This window comes from Glycine max, chromosome 16, assembly GCF_000004515.6.
Source record: "Glycine max cultivar Williams 82 chromosome 16, Glycine_max_v4.0, whole genome shotgun sequence".
In the NCBI taxonomy this organism is placed as follows: Eukaryota; Viridiplantae; Streptophyta; class Magnoliopsida; order Fabales; family Fabaceae; genus Glycine; species Glycine max.
In genome coordinates this window covers 1,266,985-1,283,274 of record NC_038252.2, presented here as the reverse complement: position 1 = coordinate 1,283,274, position 16,290 = coordinate 1,266,985, and the positions used below count along the sequence as shown (strand labels likewise).

Genomic DNA, 16,290 nt, shown 5'->3' with positions numbered 1-16,290 from the left:
TATATATATATATATATATATATATAAATCATTTGCTTAATTATTAGAAGTATATTTTAATAATAGTTTGATATATTAATTTAACTCCAATAGTTTGTAAAAAAAAAGAAAGATATATTAATTTAACTGAAAATGGTTTGGTGCCTTCAAGGTGGCTGCTGCGGGTGCACATCCACGCGTAAAGTTCGGAATTAAATATTCAATAGAAAATACAATGTGAAAGGTGGATTATACTTCCAATGAATTTGTATAGAATCAGCCTAATAATATGATGATTGAAAGGTGGATTATATGAATTTGTATACAAAAATAACTTCCTAATAATATTATGATTAAAAAAATTCACCTATTTTTATATAAAAAAAAGAATTTCTTTAGATATAGTACTATGCTTCCAAGTTCCAATGATTATTACTGTATCCGTTATCATTAGAAACAAGTGCTCTTCGCCAAAAAAAAGTTTTGGTCAATTAGGAAGTGTGGTCATGCGTCATGCCGTGCGTGATCTACTAACTTACTACTAATATCCCGTAGAAAATTAAACAGGAGATTAATGACATACGAGTCAATTAGATTTCACTACAAGTATGTTAATAACTAATAATAATTAATAAAACTTGTATCAACATCCTATAAAGTTATATGGCTTCTTCGAGAAGGAAAAGTAAGCATGAAAAAATATGTACTTTTTAGTTTATATTAGAGAATAAAAATCAAGTAGGTCTATATCATAAAAATGATAATTATATACTGGCAGTTGTGACTTCACGGCAACAATGTTAATACGAAATAAAATTTAGATATCAACGTTCTAGAATAAATTTGAAAAAGGAAAGTTTTTAATTTTCTCACGGATTAAAGATCGATTATTACTTGATTTTGAAGTGAACGTCAATTAATATGATTTTTTTTCTTCCACTCCTTTTTTATCAGCAAAAACAAATATATTGATACTCTTCTTAATCTGAAGGTTAATTCTGTCAACAACAAAATTCTGAAGGTTAATAGTTGGTTAAATTCTCAAACAAGAAACCTTGCATTAAAATCTTTCAAGACTTGCAAAGTTATACTAAATGTAAAGTCATCAATTAACCAATTGTGTACCCTAAGAATTAATCATCTGTTTTTTTCTTCTTCTTTTTTTTTTTTTGGGTGGTGGTGGTTTAAAAAATGAGACTTAAAAATAGTAATTGAGGGAAAGAGTATTATTATTATTTTAAAAGAGGGAAAATACTTTTAATAATATGTTGTTTAATTAGAAGGAATAAAAAGAGAAATAGAGCAGGAAATTTCAGTTAAACAAAAAATAGAGGTAATTTCAAGCTTACACAATGCGAGAATGAATATCTTTACGTTCCAATTAGGAAAAAGAAAAACTCAAAGCGTTGTGAATGTATAACCAAAAAAAGCAAACTGTTGGAATGGGTTTGTGAAACCTATTAGTACCTACCTCCAAGGCTGCACCAAAACTTTACCAAGAAATTTTCTATTTTCTCAAACTTTTCCATCTTATAGTTAAGAATAATAATACATAAACATTTTATTATTTTAAATATTTCACTAACACATCTCATTTCTTTTTATCTCTCTTTCTATGACATTACAAATTCTATTTTCTATGGTACCTATATATTTTTTTTCTCTTTCTTGGTGTTGCATAGAGTTTGGAGTATCCATTAAACTTTTTCCCCTACTTAACTATAGGACTTGGTAGAAATGGAAGAATTTCCAATGGCAACTTGTGACAGTCGTTTTACGTTTCCAAGTTCTTTGTTAGAAGTTTCCACTTGACATCCCTTCTAAATTACCTCAGTCTATTCTCCATTGACTCACTCATAACAACTTTGGTGATTGTTTCTTCTAATATAGACTGCATACCAATATTGCAGAAGCAAAACGGAAGTTGTTAAGTGTTTTGAATTTTGCGTATTTCTACTCTTCCAAACCAGGCACATCATAAATGCAATTTGAAGAGAGAAAAAAAAACTTGAAAACCAAATCATGACATCAAATCTTTTAAAATATAAATCCTTAACATAAATGACATATATTTACTTAATATTCTCCATGTAATTACAAATTTTAATATTAATACAACATTTTTTTTATCTACACCATGGGGTATCTTATGAGAGGAGAAATTATCAGAGTTTGTATTTAACACAATTACATATTTAAGATTCAAATTTAAAACTACTAATTAAGCTGAAAAAGAAATCTGATACCAGTTGATAAACGAGTTCAGTAATAAATACAACATTTGAAAATACAAGGATTGATTTAATTTTGATCATACCCAAGAAATCTCTGAGTCGGCTTTCTATTTTATTTTAGCAGCCCAACAAGCCTCCATCTATTCTCTGCATAAAGAACAAAAAGATGATAACAATGACTCATTTTACAAATTCCATGCTTTTAGTCACATCTAGTCACACATGATAGGCCTAATGACCAAGTTGGAAGATTCTTCAATTTCTTTTAAACCAGCTAGGGCCTGTAAGGTTAGTTGACATATTATATAAGGAAGTGGCCAATTTAAATCCATCCTAGCAACCTTGTGGTTTCTCTGAACTCTCAATCCACAAAAAAGCAACATGGCTTCAATTCGCGCCTTCTTCACAGCCATTGCTTTTGTGGCTCAATCATTTCAAAACTACATGATCCAGAGTCTGCACAAACTTTACAAGCATTATGGATATGCTGCTGAAGTGAAGGACAATGAAGAGAAAGAAAGTGATTATTGTTCTGTGTGTCTAAGCCAAATTTGTAAAGGGGAAAAAGCTAAGTCTCTTCCCGTGTGCAACCACAGATACCATGTTGATTGTATTGGTGCTTGGTTGAAGAATCATACCACATGCCCTCTTTGTAGGAACAATATCACTGATCATATCACCCAAAAACATAAACAGGTGAAGAGCTTAGGAGAATCTTTGTTCAATCTCATTCAGAGTTTCTCTGATCTATTGGTAGCTATTCTCTACATGATGCTTCCATCTACCATCACTGAGAGTTTCCCTTTGGTTCATTAATATTGCTTTCTGCTCACACAATACTAGTATGAGTTGTATGCAATTATGTATGTAATATGTAGAATAGTAAATCAGGATTCCTGCCATTCATTAAATTGCTAATATTTTGAGTTTTTGCTTGTTTGGCACTAGGAAATATGTAATTGTGCCTAATTACGATTGATTCCTTCAATACAGAATTTGATTAGTGCAGAAGTTTGTTAAAACTCAGATTTGGAACTTCCAAAATATATGCAATTATGCTTAGTTTGGGAAATGTTAGATGCAATTCTTTATCTGCTATAATTCTATATTTCCTTTTCGGAGTACCCTCATGGCCTCACATCATTCTGTCTCACCAAATTCTACACGGTAAGAAGTCATTTTCGTGCTCATAGGGGGCATTGATGTTAATTTGTCCTCTGTAATCTACCTTGAAAATTTCGTGGGTTTGTGGAACTGTAAGTAATTCAGAAGCTTGGTAATACCATTGTTAACTGTTCAAGTCTTCAAGACCAAGCTTATGGAGGAGTTAGAATAAAGCGGTATTTCAATTTGAATAAAATTTAGTCTTCAGCTCAAAAATAAAGTGGAAAAAAAGAGGTTTCAGAAAGTTTGAATAGAACAGAATATAGCATACAAGGACTAGTTTATCTTACGGTAAAATCTTGCACAATCATTATGAGGAGCAAAATTCTCTCTTCAAGTATTTAATTTAGTTGCATATTGAGGATTCAAAATTTCAAATTCATAACCCAGATAAACAGGAACAATATCTCACACCAGTTTATTCAATTCACACACCGTGGTAGTAATCATATCAAAGGTTTAAACCAATGACATCCTTCAAATTATTTAAATAATTGAAATCCGACTGTAACCAATAACTGGAACCAAAACATGCGTATCAGCCTTTGGAAACATGTTCACATTGAATCCTGTTGCAGGCAAAGCATTGGGAGTCATAAACAATTTTAGATAACTTTTGCATTCTATCCAAAATTGCTTTGGATAGAAAATTTTATTCTAAACCATTAACTTACTTCTAAAATAAAAGCACTTAAACATAAAATTATTTCACTTCAAAATCATTCTGATCAGAATTAATTTTTTAAATGTCCACTCAAACACACATGTTGTGACACTCACTTCAAACTCGTTTGTGGCCAAATGATTCTGAAATAAATTAATTGTAGGGTTCTTCGTATTGTATGAGCAGCACTGCAGCAGTTAGCTTTCTGTTTGTTTTGGGTCAGTAAGAAGGAGTAAGCTTGAGGTGTTTCCAAATCCAATCTCAACGTCAACATGCAATTGCCAAGTATGTTTGGTACACAATTTCGTCCAATATACATCCACATGACAAATCAGATTATCCTTACTCATTCACTTAATATCAAAATATTTAGTAGTGTTATATTATTTTATAGGACAAAATGTTTGAAAGCACGAGAAAAGTAAGTAGCAAATGGCAAATTGAATACCCCGTTGCCATTTGGGCAGGGAAGATTGTTAGGCATAGAAAAATAACCTAGATGGTAGATAGATCTTATAGGTGTGGAAAATTATATAAAAATTTGAATTGAAAATAACGTGTTTGGTTTTGGATAAATTAATAAATAAGAATTTTCATATGAACTAAAATTAACTTTCTTTTTTAATTTTAGTTGGCATTCCCCTACATATGAACAGATTAACGCCAATATTAAATATTTTTTGTATAATCAAGAGGCATTTAGACTTTTTATTTCACTTTCAACTATTTTTATTTTCTTACCAAGTTGATCGATTTAGGATAAAACGATAATTTCAATTGTTCTGATGATTTTATGTACAAACAGAAAATCAAACTCCGAACTTTAACTAAAAGAGTCAAGTGAGTTAATATTAAATATTGATGGGCCCACGTTAGCAGGCTGGAAGCTGCTGCACGTCTTTTTGGGTCCGTGAAGGTGGGCCATGAAGCTGTATAGTGTATGTGCAGCTGAATCTAGAACAGATGGCTTAATTCCAAGGGATTTTCTTCTTACACGTACATACTTCTTCTGTATCTAACATTTCTTTTGAAAATTCTAAAATTATTCCTGTTAACTTCTTCTTCTTTCTTTGTTTCTTCATAATTTTCATTTCATTTTGATCTAGCTCCTCCTTCCTTATTATAACTGATTTGGTTGAGGTATATTATCGCGATGGTTCATTTGTAATTTGTGATTATCGTCATGGTTTGTGTTGCGGTGTAACGACAGATGAGATTAATTTTTTGTGTACAACTTCAATTTGTGTTAATAAATATATAGATTTGTAATCGGTAAGAATCATTAAGATTGTCAGTCTGTATAACTTAATTTTATTTTTAAAAAAATATTTTTAATCTTTTTTTTATAAATTTAGTTATACTTTTTTTTATAATATTTATATAAATATTATTGCATTAACTAATTTATGCAAGTGTATAAAATATAAAAATTTAGTTATAAAATTTCATATATATGCTTATCAATTTCAATATAATATATTAGTATATGTAGTAAAAAAATATTAAAATTGTGTGATAGTATATGTTAAAAAATATATTTGTTGATATATCGATATACTTATGTACTATAGAAGATTTTAAAATAAATTTTAACATGGAAGTTGTTTAAAATAAAATAGATTTATTTATAAATAATTAGAAATATGTATGATGTTATTAAGGGTCGTTAGTTTGTCATTAATTTTTTTTTAATGTTTTGTTAAGATGGACAAAGATTAATGAATATATGACAACATAATGTCTGAAGAAGTTAACATGAATACAAAATTGATTTTTTCAAAATGCTGAATGTAAAAAAATGGTACGAAGAAAATCCCTAATTCCAATTGTTCCAGCAATGGGGTTCGAAGAAGACAAATAGTAGAAGCTATTTTCAAGAAGACAAATGGCAAGCAGCTTGGTACTAATACTATACTTCAAGAAAATAAAATACTCTGGGTTTTATCAAGAGGAATGGCAATAAAGCAGTCCACATTTTAGCTTCTTTAGCTGACTATCACACGGAAATGACGGAATAACTTCTATGGTTAGTCATTTAGAGAGTTTAACGACTAATTAAAAAATCATTCTTATCTTATAATTATGATTACCTTAAAATATTTCTACGCTGCACACTTTTTTTAGTCATAATGCATTTCAAATATTCTTTCATATTATATTTATCTTAATAAATAATAATAATAAGTGAATTAATAGACATGTAATTTCCAGCTAATATTTTAACTTGTAATTTAACCTCATTTACCAAATGAAATTAAGTATTAACATACAATTATATAAAAGTCAATTAATCACTTAATATACTTTTTAACAACAATCATGAGTCATCCCTGATTTGACATTTGCTTTTTTTAATGGAATAATAACAGGTGCTATTCGTAACTTTTTATTTATAAAAAAATTCAAATTTAAACTGTTTTTAACCCTTATTTTTTATTTTTTAATAAATAAGAAAATATAACGAACTCTACAATTAGTGAACAATATAGTAACATTTGACTTGTGGGTAACAAGTAATTAACAACTTCAATTTTTAAGTGACCCGTCTTCAATCTAAAATACAAAAATTCAGAAAAATGAAAACAAAATATTAACGCCTAATTGAAAAAGTTAAAATTATACCATCAATTGTCATAATGAGGAAGAAGAATCATTTTGTCTAAGTATATATTTTTACTCTTTTATTTATTCATTGTTTCAGCCAATTCAAGCCTCAAATCAGGGCCCAAAGACGCGTTTAATATAATTGCTAGTATAATGGTACCCATCTCCCATGTCTCACTCCATAAAAAGCAAATGGCAAAGATCAAACAAACATAAAGTTTGATTTCTTTGCATGGCATGTAATTTGTTATAATTAATTTATAGGAACACTAATTAGATAAAATATTTAGATTATGTTTCATAATATATTTCAGTTAATTTTTAATTTTTTTTATTAGTTGAAAAATTTATTTGGATTATTTGGTAAAAAAATTTTATTAGTAATTTCTAATATTTTTTGAAATTCTACTTAAAGTAGTACTTTTTAAAATATTAGTTTCTAATTTTAATATTTTCTTTCCCTTTTATTCTCGATATATTAATTTATTTTCCTTATTATCTTTTTAAATAAATTATATTTTTTTGTTATTTTATATTTTTTAACTACTTCAACGACTAGCTTTACCGAACACTATTAATTTAAGAACAAATTACACCCACTCCCTCCATTTACCACTTATTACATGGGGATTCCTTACTTAAAATTTTATTTCTTTTGCCTTCCCTAACCTAGAATTGTTAGTGACGGTGTTAGTTTTTTTTTTCTTTCTAAAATATTAAAATAACTCTTACTAATTTACCCACATAGATTGAGTAATTTGAAATCCTCAAATTATCTCTGCTAGGGTTTGCAAAAACCATAACTATTAGTGAGGTTGGTGTACGTCGTTCAGATACATGAAGGGAGGTCTAGAAGAGGTGTCATCCGGAAGTAGGTTGCACGTGCAATGGTCATTGATGTTGGTTGTGATTGTTGTTGTCCAAAAGTTGCGCAATGGTCGCCGGTGTTAATGGTGGTTGTCATCCAGAAGTGGTGGTTGTTGTCTAAACACTGGTTGCGAAAAGGTTCGTCCAAACATTGGTTTATGCTCACTTATTTAAATTGTACGGTTTTCTATTTTTAATTTGCTTTTTTGATTTTAATACTGTGAAAATGATTTTAGTTGGTGACCATTTTTGCTGTAAAAATCATTGTGTGGTGTTAACACCGCTGTTTGTTTTGAAACCACTACATGTAAACACAGTCTTAATTTTAAAGAGATGGTGTGAGGAACAAAAGGATAAAATTGTCCTTCAATTACATTAAAGCAACATGTGTAGTACCCATGAAGAATTTTGTTAAGGAAAATCAAACTGGTGTTATTGTAACTAAATTGTAAAAGTTATAGAATTTATTGTAGGATAATTTGGAGAGGAAGTCCCCGTGTAATAAGGACTAAATGGATGAGGAAAGTGTAATTTGTTCTTAATTTAATAAATTAGTTTTTCATTTTCATCTACCCACAAATTTTTCAACTTTTAATTAATTTTTCAATTTGTTTGATTAAATATAATCTTAAATTAGATATTCAGATAGTTGCAACCATAATTTAAATGATACTAATTGATATATAAAAAACGATAGGAATTGAGATAATTTTGATGGGTGAGAAAATTAATAAAAGTAATTTTTAATTAACTTACTGTCTAATAACTTAAATTAATAATAAATAAATTTTATTAAAATACTTTTTGTGAGTCCATAGATAACAAAACACCTTAAACAATTACCTCAATAAACCTAAAGCATTCCACGGCCATTGTGTAAAGTTTATTTTGAGATATGTGCAAAGTATTTGGTAAGGTCTGATTATATGACCCAAAAAAATTGAACTAAAGAACCGGGATTTGAGTGACTTTTTCATCAACTTTATAAGTTTTTAGAGATTTTTCACCAACATTATTAGAATGATAATGCGCTAAATCATAATCCACACTCCATGCATCCATACCACGTCCTTGAGTAAATTGTTATTTTCACATAATGACGAATCGATGATAATTAACAAAGCAAACAGTTCAATATCTTTTTTTTTTTTTTTTGCTAGGACAACAATTCAATATCAACAATCCAATTTGTAGCCGAATCCTTCTTTCTTTATTGCTAATCATGAATTAACAGTAAGAAAATCTTCTTTCATTATATTGTCTTCAAATAATTTCATATTTTCCCAATACATATTTTGTTTAATTAAGCTACTGTAGCGATATTAATTAGTTTGTTTTTTAGTAGAGTTGGGAGTAAAAATAGATTGGACTAGATTAAGTTTGGCTTATTTTTTAAATTTAAGATTCAAGTTAAACTTACTTATTTAATATGAAGTTTCTTTTTTTAAGTACGTACGACTTAATTATTTTAAAAGTCTATCTTCTGAACATTTATTTGATAGTAAAGTCAATTAAATATAGATTAATGAACTTAATTACTTCTAAAAAATAATATGTAAAATTTAGTACACTTAAACCTTTTAATAAATTAATAAGTATATAATATGAAAACATTAAGTAAAAAATAATATAATAATACAAATAAAATTAATATTATCATTAAATAGGTTGATTTATTAAATCTAAAACAATTTTGAAATGACTTAAAAAGTGATTTTTTTAATGAAGTAAAGTTTTTCAAAAAAGTAATAACATGATTTATGTAATAAATAAATATGGCTTAACTTTGACTTTATATAGATTAAATGCACACTTTTGACGAACGATTTAATATGTTTTCATTCCTAAATTATAATGATAATATGTGGATTCAAACTTAACCCATTTCTTTTAACAAGTAAGACGCGCACAATAGACGTAGAAAAACTGAAGTTACTTTCCCTAGTTTTTTGTATTTGTTATTTTAGACGTTATTTAATTTTTTTCCAAACACACAAGCACTCTGTTGCCTCTTTTTTGTCATTCTTTTTTTGAACATTTTCTTTATTCTCTCTTATATGATTAATTTATTTGGTTCGATCTTTAACTTTATATTATTTCAAGCAGTTTTTTTTCCTTCTTTTGGTAATATGAGTTTATTATTCATTAGTAATTGTCTGTAGTCAAGTTGGCCTTTTTATTGCAAGATTATTAACTAGTTAAATTTTCATTTGACTTATTTAGCAGGAACTGGACTTCTTTAAAAGGAAGAATGTGCCTTGAAATCACCATTATTAAAATAATCAATACTGAGAAGATTACAACATTTCATTTCAATTATTATATGAAAACAGTATTCATCAAGTAATTAATTTATATAAATGCCTTGGTGAAGAATCAAGGCAAGCAGAGTGGCCAAACTCAAATTTACACATAAAACACCCACAGACACAGTTCCTCTCTAATAAAGGTTTGGGGGTTCAAATATCATGGTCAGGTATTGCTATTTCATAAAATTGGTCTTCTAGACAGCTTTTACAAGAAAGAGATCGTATGATTGCAAAAGCTAGGTGAGAGGTGAACAATGGCAAAGGATGAAATTGAAAGATACGTTTTTTATTTTTTTTTATTTTTTTATGAAAGATAAGAGACTTAGATAGAAACATGAATTAATTAAGGAGGAAGAGGTAAAAAATAGGCGGAAAGGGGAGAGGGTTTATTTTCTATATTTTATATTAAAAAAAACTTATAATGATATGTTATCAAATGGTATAATGTCAATAGATCTTATGTTCTAATCTAGTTCCGTGTTTAGTTTTTTAATTTATAATATTATTTAAACAAGGTAGATCTTAAATACTACTAGTATGATAATACTGCTACAATTAATTTTGTTTAATTATATAATACATTTGTAGATAAGTATTTTTAAAATGCATTTTACTTAAAAATATTCTATGTATAATCTAAACCGTATTTTGAATTTACATTCAACTTTGACAATATTTAATGAAAAAAGTAATTAAATAAATATATTTTAGGAAATACTAAATTCATTCCCGCACCGTATGACATCACACACAAGTTAGTAGTTTAAAGTAGACATGACAAGAAAACTCGTATTCATGAATATCGTCTGAATCCGTCCTAACTTTGACGGGTAATATTCAAGTTGACCGGGTATGTATTCGAGTTTGGATTTTTCTCTATAATCAAAAGTTAGGTACGGGTGTGAGATTACTACATCCGCCCCGACCCCGAACCAAATTCGTCCTGTCACTTAAAATTTGTAGAATTTTTGCATAATTTAATCAAAAGACTTATAATTTTTATTACTAGTTAAATTTATTTTAAACTTTTTACATAATTTAATATTTTTTTCTTAACGATTTTTGTAGACACATGTCCCATAATTAATTTATTGATATATAAATAGTTAAAAATAAATGTTTAATAATCAAATTATTTTTTTAAAAATCAAATTTTTAATATCTTCTTTAAAAAAAATAATTTTCTAATTTGAATCGAGTACGGGACAGAATCGAAAATACCCAATATCCAATGGGTACATAAATGTGATAATAAATCTTAACTCGGTGGGTATCGGATCCAGAACATGTTGGAGAGTCCGAGTCAAGGAATTGGGAAGACAATAACCATCTATACCCCCATTGACATGTCTAATTTAAAGTTTATAGAAGTTCTTTTGTATTTGATTTTCTTTTATTAGTACGTAATGAATAGTTAATATTACGACGTTAATGGTTATGGTCAATTCAATACTATCCAAAATTAAGGTAAACTTTTAAAGCTTTTTAATTAGTTTAAAAGTCAACAAATTAGGTTGAATGTACCTTAAATTTTACATGCACTGCATTCCAGAGAGAATGGAATAACAACAACTTGCGAATGCTACAAAATATTCTGCATTCCAGAGTAATTCTTTTGCTGCATGTATTAGTTGGTTCGTAATTCATTTTCCAACAAAATTTATATATAGCCTTATAATTAGTTGTGACATAATTCGATTAAAACTGATATTTGGGGTATTTGTAAAATAAGTTAGTATAAGTTTACTTTTGCCTTTTATCTAATCTAACTTTTTAATAAGATTATTTATTTAAACTTGAATTCATCCAGATTAAGATCAGATGATTTATGAAATGATCGAGATTGAGTTAGCTTAATTTATTCACATAATACATCAATCTTAATAATATATATAATTGATTATAAAACTAAAAAATAAAACTAAATTTAAGATATATTTTATGATATATATTTAAAAAAAATATTCATATAAATATAATATTGTTATACAAGAATATTATTAATTAAATGAAGAAGTATTATTATTAATATAAGTTTATTTTAAAAATATAAGAAATAAAATCATATTAAAACATATCATATAGATGATACTAAAATATAAGTGTTTTCAACACTTGTAATGAAAAATTATGATTTATTTTATATTTAAGATATATTACAATAATAATAAATAGAAAAAATAGATTTGTGTATTCAAATGGATGTTGTTGAAATAATTCATGAGTGTTCAGATTTTACGCGTATTCACACTCAAATCAATCTTTATTATCAACTATTTTTTTCAAAGAGCAAAATCATCTTTCTACACTTCATTTCGGATGCATATCAATAAAATCTTATTCTTGTTTTGTGAATAACTTCCACATTTATAAAATAATATTCTTTTTTTATATTAATGATATATTATTGGTACTAGCAAAGAAAATAATACTATTCCACTAAAATATTTATTTGATTAAATTAAATTCTTTAATTTAATTATTAAATAAATTATTTTCTTTGACAAAGATTGAAACACTTGTTTGTGTGTGACATGTAAGTCCAATATCAATTCGGTAGTAAATTAATTTGCTAATAACTTCTAATAACACTTTTTAACGTCTGAATAACATAAAATAATGTCTTCTACATTTAAGAATCAATAAAAGAATAATATAATATTTCCTTCCATAATTTTCTGCTCAAGAAGTTAATTTTAGAATGTAATATTACTATCAAACTCTAATAAGTTAACACACTTAAGTTTTTTTTTTGTCTTCTCTCATTAATATTGTCCCGTCGAAGATTTTAGTTATATCATAGAGCTCAAACACATGAATTGATGAATTTCTTCTTAATTAATCATTAATTTTACAAGTGTTTAATCATATTCAATATTCATTTAGCTAGTGTCTTAAGACATTAAGTACATGAAATTAAAATATAATAAATAATTTGTTAATTAATATGATAATCTTATATCAAATGAAACTATTATATTTCTTCTTAAGAACTTTCTATTGACATATTAAAATAATATTAATCATTAAGAATTTTTAATTAAGTGATTAGTTAAATTATGACATTTACGTATATATCATCTATCTATATAATTTAATAAATAAGGTCTATTAATCTTTATTGAATAAAGATCATTACATATATAATGATATATTCAGATTATTGATATTCTATTTATAATGAGTTTACAATAAAAAATAATTTAAATTTAAATTATAAAAAAGTTATTTTTCATTATCATAATCTTTAATCTTTATCATGATAACAAATATTTAATTTTAATCAAATACTTATAAAATTAATAAAAAATAAATATAATCATAAAATAATAAAATAATTTTTTACTAAAATTTATTACATAACATATTAAATCTTGTATACACACTTTTATCTACAATATTATAATCTAAGTTCAGTCTTCTCCCTGAGAAAGATACTCGTGAATATCTCTTACTAATATTCCATTCCAATAATCATTTTTAACCCCACTAAAAGTAACAATTATCAAATAAAATATTGATTTTTTAATTTAAAAATCAATACCATTTTTTTATATATAAACTTTGTACTTTGTCATTGTTTTTGGTCCATTTCATACGTTAAACGATCTCAATCCGAGTCTCTAGTGTGTAAATTCAATAGACGGGTCAAAGGGGAAAGCAAAAGAATCTCAATAATTTCCAAGTCTAACAAAACAATAAATAAAAAGGTAACAACGCCGCTAATAATCCTTTTTCTTAAACAAAGAAAGATCCTACGACCTGTCTAGACGGATGAATAAAACCACAATTCAGTACACAATTTTGAAGCCATCCTTTTTTTTTTCTCCCCTTTTATTGAATCAAATAATAGTAATAAATAATAAATCCAAATTAAATTTAATCTAAAAAATTAACGTCGCTGTGTTTGCCTGTATAGAACAATTTATTTAGTGATATAAGCTGTGGGATTTTATTCGCTCCCTATGTAAACAAATTTTGAATCGGTTGCAAGTACACTCGTAAGTATATCTCATACAGGACAAAAATAAAAAATAAAAAATAAAAAATAAAAAATAAAAAATAGAAAATAAAATTGCCACCAATTGAGTCAATCACTCTTGACTCCAAATCCATCACCTTCTTCACTCCTTTGTTCCAAAGTCCAAGTCTTCTAGCACAACGTGGAGGCTAATCCCTCTTCTTCTTATTCCCTTCATCTTTCTCACTTCTTTGTGTTCCAAACCCATTTCACAAGCCAAAGTGCCAAATCCATCTTTCAACTTTCCCTTCTGTCTTCACTTTCAGCTTCCCATTGTTCCCATTTCAACACTCTAAGCACACAAAAAACAAACCTTTTTCACTTCCTCTGCAAAAACCCAGAATTCTCAGACAAATTCTGACTTCTGGGGTGTGGTTCAAATTTTCACCTGAAACAGAAAGTCTCATTTTTTAAAACATGAGTGCAAGTGACGACACATGGGGTGAATCTGGCACAATTGAGATCACAGGGAAGATCATGGTGGTGGCCATAATATTCCTCTTCATGGTAGTTGTCTTTGTTCTTGTGCTTCACCTCTATGCAAAATGGTTCTGGTGGAGCATGGAGGAGAACGCCGCCCCTCAGCCCCGCCGCCGCCGCCGCCGCCGTAGGTTTGTCTTCGCCCCCGGCCAAGACCCGGTGATCTATGAGACACACCAAGTTGGACTTGACCCTTCAGTTCTTAAGTCCTTGGCAGTGTTGGTTTTCCAACCTGAGGAATTCAAAGAAGGTTTGGAGTGTGCAGTTTGTCTCTCTGAGATTGTTGAAGGTGAAAAGTTAAGGCTTTTGCCTAAATGCAATCATGGGTTTCATGTGGATTGCATCGACATGTGGTTCCATTCACACTCCACTTGTCCTCTTTGTAGGAACCCTGTTACTTTTGAATCATCCAAAATTGAAGAGAATAATAATGTCTTGGGGAGTAGTGAGGACTCATCATCATCACATGAAGAGAATTCAGGTGGTGGGAGTGGTTTGGAGCCTTCCAATTTTCCCACAAATGTGTTGGTTTGGGGGAACCAGACACAAGTTAGTTCCTTTGGGGTTTCCTTAGAAGATTCCTTAGAAGAAAAACAAGAACAAGGCACTTCTCAGTGTCAGCAACCACCACCTTGTTCTCCATCACCTACGCCATCTTCTTCTTCTTCTTCTGCCAGAGGTAATGTTAATGGAAGGTGTCATGGAATGTTGGTGATTGATATTCCAAATGAGTGCACTTCCTCCTCTTTGTCACCTTCTGGGAGTAGGTGTGCTGAAGATGAGGTGAAATCACCAATGGCTGTCACATTGAGGTCATTCAAGAGGCTTTTGAGCAGGGAAAAAAAGTTAAGTCCTTGTAGTCCAAGTTCTGTAGATGTGGAACAAGCACAGAGCTAGAGATTTGTTGATTGATGGTATTCATTAATTATTATTTTGAGGAGAGTTCTTCTTCCTGAGAGATAATTCTTGAAGAGTCATTGTTATTTATGATACTTCCTTTCCAGTACTTGTGCACATAATGGCTAAGGATGGTTGCTTTATAATGCCTTGTAATACAATCTTTTTTTTTCTTTTATTTTAATGTCTGTGCTTGAACTTGAAGCACATTAAGCCAATGGTCTAAATTCTAAAGTGTTTATACTGTGTAAATAACATGTTTCTTTGCAGTGAAAGGGTAGAATGACCCACTTTCTTTTAGACAAGATGAATTTTGTATAATTATTGTCTTAATGTCGATCCTTACTTGCAATCAGCCTGACATAATGCTAAGCTATATCTTAAATATAAAATGGTGAATGAAATAGAATGAAAGCGGGTGAAACTAAATGAAATGACTTAATTTGACCCGAAGGAGAAAACTTTTGCTTTGAGAAAACAGAACAATGTAGTTATCTATTGAAAACAGAGCAATTACTGTATAGATAATACATGCTGTTCTATTTCCAGATGTGATCAATGTTAAGAAAGCGATAACTGGCAAGTGAAGAGAGGCTTCGCTATTGGAATGATAATAAAATTGGAACAAAGCCTATCTTCAACTGTTAACACCGGCTAAGATGTAATGTAGATATGATGTTGATTGTGCTCCTAACTATGATCGGGATTTGTTTGAATAAACATTAATCTATATCTTAGTACCAAAAGGAAGCAAAAAAGTATAATCAGGATTTGATAACATAAACATTAATCTATACCTTAGAACCAAAAGGAGGCAAACAAAGGAAGAGGAGAAAGTATTTTATAGTTCAAGACCATTACGTGTTCAGGATCTGACTAATCTCTACATGATACACAACCAAGCTTTTTTAAGGAGGGGAGAGCTCCATACTTCTTTCGTATTAGGGAAATTATCAATGTGATCCTTCCATGCCAGCTGAGAGGTCATCAATGTATTTGATTTTTATTAAAAAATAATAATAAATCACTAGCCATTTCAGATTTCACGATCAATATGGCAGATATGCTAAT

General features: G+C 28.6%; 2 protein-coding genes across 2 annotated transcripts; both read left to right on the top strand.

The window, feature by feature from the left end:
• Positions 1 to 2,546: 2,546 nt before the first annotated feature.
• Positions 2,547 to 3,323, top strand: LOC100500375 (RING/U-box superfamily protein). Its single transcript, NM_001250150.2, has one exon. The coding sequence runs from the start codon at positions 2,595 to 2,597 to the stop codon at positions 3,027 to 3,029; it is 435 nt and encodes a 144-aa protein (NP_001237079.1). The 5' UTR covers positions 2,547 to 2,594; the 3' UTR covers positions 3,030 to 3,323.
• A 10,560-nt stretch (positions 3,324 to 13,883) lies between these two features.
• LOC100777158 (RING-H2 finger protein ATL3) lies at positions 13,884 to 15,568 on the top strand. Its single transcript, XM_003548335.5, has one exon. It carries the CDS (start codon positions 14,260 to 14,262, stop codon positions 15,217 to 15,219), a length of 960 nt encoding a protein of 319 aa, XP_003548383.1. The 5' UTR covers positions 13,884 to 14,259; the 3' UTR covers positions 15,220 to 15,568.
• Positions 15,569 to 16,290: the final 722 nt, after the last annotated feature.

Excerpts from the sequence above, each read along its gene's own strand:
- LOC100500375 (NM_001250150.2), top strand. The coding sequence starts at position 2,595 with ATGGCTTCAATTCGCGCCTTCTTCACAGCCATTGCTTTTGTGGCTCAA.
- LOC100777158 (XM_003548335.5), top strand. The coding sequence starts at position 14,260 with ATGAGTGCAAGTGACGACACATGGGGTGAATCTGGCACAATTGAGATC.